The sequence below is a fragment of the Octopus bimaculoides genome, chromosome 3, assembly GCF_001194135.2.
Source record: "Octopus bimaculoides isolate UCB-OBI-ISO-001 chromosome 3, ASM119413v2, whole genome shotgun sequence".
In the NCBI taxonomy this organism is placed as follows: Eukaryota; Metazoa; Mollusca; class Cephalopoda; order Octopoda; family Octopodidae; genus Octopus; species Octopus bimaculoides.
In genome coordinates this window covers 45,860,459-45,865,907 of record NC_068983.1, presented here as the reverse complement: position 1 = coordinate 45,865,907, position 5,449 = coordinate 45,860,459, and the positions used below count along the sequence as shown (strand labels likewise).

The following is a 5,449-nucleotide window of genomic DNA, read 5'->3' as shown; positions in this document are numbered from 1 at the left end:
ATGCTATATATATATATATATATATATATATATATATATATATATATGTGTGTGTGTGTGTGTGTGTGTGTGTGTGTGTGTATGCATGTGTGTGTATGTATGTATGTATGTATGTATGTGCGTGTGTGTATGTATGTATCTACCTATCTTTCTATCGCTCTGTCCTCTTTATCTAGCTATCTATCTGTCTGTCTGTCTGTCTGTCTGTCTGTACGTATGTATGTATGAATGTATATATGTATATACGCAGATGGATGGATATATATATATATATATATATATATATATATATATATACACAATGCAAAATTGATGCAGCAGAATATGATGCACATCATCCCACCCATAAAGGACAGTTGCAGGATGGGTCGAAACAATTGTCGTACAAAATAAAGAGTCATATCAATTCCATCTTTTGTTTACTTAATCGATTATTATATATACCCATTCATCCATCTGTGTAGAATAGTAAATGTGTACATACTGTTGGTAGGCCAGTTATCGATTTTGAATAAATACCTGTAGAACAATCGTTTCCCGTGTATCCCAGCTGACACTGACATATATAGTTCGTTCCTTGGTTAGAACATTTGCCTCCATAAAGACATGGTGAGCTACTACATGGATCAACTGAAATTATATCATACCGTTTACAATAGGCGTCTTCAATAAAGACCACTGTTTTGACGATAGGCTTTTTGATAAAGTCTGATTATATAATTTACGATTGAGATCCTTAATGAACATTCATCATATCATTTACAATCGTCGTCGTTAATAAAGACTCATCGTAGCATTTACGATTGATGTTTTTAATAATGACTGATATTCACGATTGACGTCTTAAATAAAGACCCATTATATCATTTAGGATTACAGTCCCTAATAAAGACTTATCATATCATTTACGATTTGTATCTTTAAAAACGATTGAGTACATAATTTACGAGTGACATCGTGAATAAAGATGGTCATATCGTTTACGATAAAAATGAGAATTTGTGTTTAGAATATTATACAAATATCAATTAATTTGACAGTATAAAATTTAGTAATAATTAACATGGATGAATTAGGAACCTACCTACAGAACAGACATACCCACTGTAAGCTGTCTTACATATACATTTGAAAGAAGTTCCTTCATTTATGCACACCCCATCATTTAAACATGGTTTACTGCCACAAGGATCAGCTGAAATATAGAAAGTTTCGTAAAATAAGATTTCGTCGGTTTCGACGATGAGTATTTTCTTTTCGACCAGCTCATTGAATCATCATGTAAACAGTTGAATATTCCATAGCGATATGTAGCCTTAATGTAATTCTTAGGCAGAATTAGCGCGTCACAATATGACAAGGCTATACGTTTAAACAGAGATGTCATCCGCCTTAAGATCTTGTGCGTAGCTTCCGTCTACTCATTTCAACTGGGAAGTTTTTCAAGTGACACGCAGCAGTGGTGAAGGATACTTGCTCAAAATGCTGTAGTAAAAGAGACTTGCTCTTAACCATGCTGAGAAATGCGTATTACATAAAATTCGTATGATTATATGATTTTTTCGGTCTATTAGTTTCATCTCTAAAAAAAGGATTCTCAGTATTTAATCCATGCCACATTTCAATCCGGGATTTGAAGATCAGTTATGTTCCAATCTACATTGTCTATATTGTTCAAAACTTTCGAATAATCTTATTGGAGTCATCTCCCCTACCAGTTGATATTCGAATTTAATCCCCTATGCAGTGAGATTTTATCTACCAATTTTTTGCATAATCTCGGTTGATCGAAGTATTTCAACTTGTTCTAACGTTTGAAAGAACCATGTGGTATTCAAATTTAGTATACAGAACACTGCACCGCCGTATTTATACTTCACTTTGTTGTTGAATTCTACTATCAGCCCAGGATGTTGTTTGTTCTTAAATGTAGATGAGAAGTAATCGTAACACTACAAACTGAATAATAATTTTGCTGGCATTCGGCCACGTTACTGGGCCATAGTCTATTAGTAAAAAGGGGATGAGATGAAATGTTGTGCAGAGCAGAATGTAATCTATGAAAAACAAGGTGCGAATTTGAATCTCACAGAACGTTAAGTGCATGTCTGTATTGTCTTCAGTAAATTTCAATGTAATTATTGCAGTATCATCTTAAAAGCGCTTACCAATATCGCAGGTTTTCCCTTTAAAACCAGGAATACATTTGCATACAAAATCTGTTCCTTGTTTTGTACATGAGCCTCCGTTCTTACAAGGATCTGTGCTGCAAGGATCGACTAAAAATATAAAATAAAGTTTATATCATATGAACATTAATGAAAATATATTCGTTAAATAATTGAGAATGATGCAGCATCAGAATATCATTTCAGAAAGAGGATATAAATATCACATGTATTAATTTTTACGGAAACTGAAAAGGTTTGAGAAAAAATATTATAACTAATGAAAATATGTAACAGAAATGTAATAGATTACATTTCTGTTAAGAGTATCTCTTAATGATAAAAATACAAATGTAAATTTGTATTCATTAAATGATACAGTAACATTTTAACATTTCGAATTGTCTTTGTAAAAACTGGCTTTTACGAGAAAGATCAGTTAATTATGATTTTATTCAATATATTCCTCTCTTAGATTCACATTTATTGCAGCAGTCCTTCAATTTTTCTAAGCCCTGTAAAAGAACTCTGAAAGTTGGGCTCCCAATCAGGCCTTCCGCGATATCCTTCAAGCCAGGAACTTTTCAGCGTAATTTTCTTGGATTCTATTCTCCATGAGAACTTTGGTTCTTATGTGAATAAATTGATATTTAACAGTAATTTCTTTCAAATGCAGGTATACAAAATAAACTATTACAGCTGTTTTACTATCGTCCTGAATAAACATGTACTTGTATATATTAAAACTAAAATGTTTTATTACACATATTAATTTCTTTGACATAAACGAACGCCTCAGATGCGTAGAACATGGGAAATTACACTGTACGGCTTGTATGTTATACAGCAGGAACAAATTTCTAAGTGCGACCCTTAAATCCAAAATGCTTTCATCTGCTTTAAAAGTGCAATTTTATAACGTTTATTAAATACTCATTATTTCCAAGACGAGAAAAAGATAAAATGAATTTTCGACTTTATTTTGTCGATCAAGCGAAATAATTCATTAAAATATATTTGCCTTATAGAATTACTTTAAAACCAATATTGTTTACATACATGGATTTTAGAGCATTTAGATCTAATTTTCATGTTAGATTTTAATTTTAAACAATGAGCTTTTACAGTTGAAATAATAATTTGCACTTACTAATAGAGCAGTCAACACCTCTAAATCCCGGTTTACATTGACAGGTGTAATTAAAGCCATGATTTATGCATTTCCCTTCGTATTTACAAGGCCTTAAACTGCATGGATCAACTAGAAAAATAAATTAAGAAAATCTTGTTCTAACTTCTAAATAATAATTTAGGATATTTGATACATATAATAGTTCACTCATAGTGTACCATATTTTAGTGCATGAAACATAATTATAATCTTGTAAGAACAAAGATGTTATAGCCTTGTAGATTGATGAATGCGAACAGAATTGAAAGCGACATGCCATAGTTCTGCCATATATTGATAAAATTATATGTAAGATTTTAAAATAAACTGATGCTGAGCAATGATTTAATGAACTGAGAGAGAATATTCTCGTCTTTCGTGTTTTTCGTTTCACAGTTATTATAGACACAGTTAAATCAATTTGAAAATAAAACTAGAATAATTCTGTTATTATTCGAGCTCCTTACAGACATTATGGTTTGTTAGAATATACTTGAATAAATTTCTACAAATATTTGTGAAAAAATATTTTTGAAGCTATTTTAAATAATTGTTTCTAATCTTGGAGCAAGACTACAACTTTTAAGTGGAAGGGTGAATCGAAACCAGTGCTCAACCGGTATAGTATTTATTTTATCGAACTCCAACGAGGATGAATGTCAAAGCCGACCTAGGTGAAATCTGAACCCATAACGTAAAAACAAAATAGCCACTAAACATTATGTTCGTTACGCTAACAACTCTGCCATCTCGCCAACTTTAGCGTGTTTAACTAATATATAGTTATTTATTTTCTATTATAAAACTCTACATCAGAAATTGGAATATATCTTTTAGCTTTTATTTGTTTCAGTCATTAGACAACGACCATGCTGAGCACTGACCTGAAAGGGCTCAGTCGAAGAAATCATCCTCAGTACTTATTTTTAAAACCCGGTACTTGTTTTATTGTTCTCCTTCTGCCAAGCCGCTAAGTTACTGGGACGTAAACAAAAAGACACCGACTACCCAGCGGTTGTGGACAAACTCAAACACAAAGATACACATACACACATGCATACACGCACACACACACCCGCTCACACAGACTCCAATACGTACATACACAAAGACATACACGCGCGAACACACGACGGATTTCTTTCAGTTTCCTTCTAGCAAATTATCACACAAGATTTCGGTCAGCCCGGAGCTTAGAATAAAAGACACTGCGTGGCCCAAAGTTGGGAAGCAAACTTCTTACCACGTAGCCATACCTGTGCCTATATGTAAGAAAATTTCAAATGAAGTAAAGAACGAATATCAAGTATGTTTACGTCGTGTGTAACATACCTCATCAGATGAAATACGAAACAAAATGAAATTATCTAAAATTACATCTTTAATCTACATTTATAAATCATTCGGAAGCTAAATTTTACTCGGTAATGTTATCTATTACATCGATAGAATAAATACCAAGATTTAAATAATATAAGTACTGAGGTCGATTCATTCGATAAAATATTCCTCAAGGATGTGCCCCAGCATGGGCGCAATCTAATGACTGAAACATGTAAAATATAAAAAAAAAGCAAACGATAATTGTATCTAATAAAAAAAGTAACTATATAATAACGCATGTTCTTTATATTCTGGTTTCATTTTGCTTTTCAGAAATGTGCTGTTTCTGAATAGAACAGGGCTGTAGATATTTCATTTGAAATTTATATGATACTTTGATTATTGGAAAATATCGCTTACTAATAGAACAGTCATTTCCTCTGAACCCTGGCCTACACTGACAGGTAAAGTTTGCGCCTTGATTTGAACAGGAACCACCATAGAGACACGGATTACTGCTGCAAGGGTCAACTGAAAGCCGAGCACGAGGCAAGATTATTGCACAGTATTTAGTTTTACCAAAATCATTTTAAATTAAGCAAAAAATTAAAGATAAAATTTAAAGATAAAAATAAAAATAAACACTTTAAAAAAAACGTTTATAGAAACTTTTTTTTTTTTTTCCAGTAAAATTATTCACTGATATCGAAAAACTGAAAACAAGCAATGTTTGCTTGTTTATAGAAACGTTATAGAGTAAAAAAGAGTAAAGAGTAAAAATGGTAGA

At 32.1% G+C, this 5,449-nt stretch overlaps 1 protein-coding gene across 1 annotated transcript in view; it reads right to left on the bottom strand.

Annotated features, from left to right (window-relative positions):
- Positions 1–5,449, bottom strand: part of LOC106872297 (neurogenic locus notch homolog protein 2) — a 72,146-nt gene that overhangs the window by 45,469 nt on the left and 21,228 nt on the right. Inside the window, exons 9-13 of the mRNA XM_052966735.1 lie at positions 5,083–5,193; positions 3,319–3,429; positions 2,169–2,279; positions 1,085–1,195; positions 520–630 (exon numbers count right to left, since the gene is read on the bottom strand). Of these exons, the coding sequence (XP_052822695.1) occupies positions 520–630; positions 1,085–1,195; positions 2,169–2,279; positions 3,319–3,429; positions 5,083–5,193 (555 nt within the window). The remainder of the gene's footprint in view (positions 1–519; positions 631–1,084; positions 1,196–2,168; positions 2,280–3,318; positions 3,430–5,082; positions 5,194–5,449) is intronic.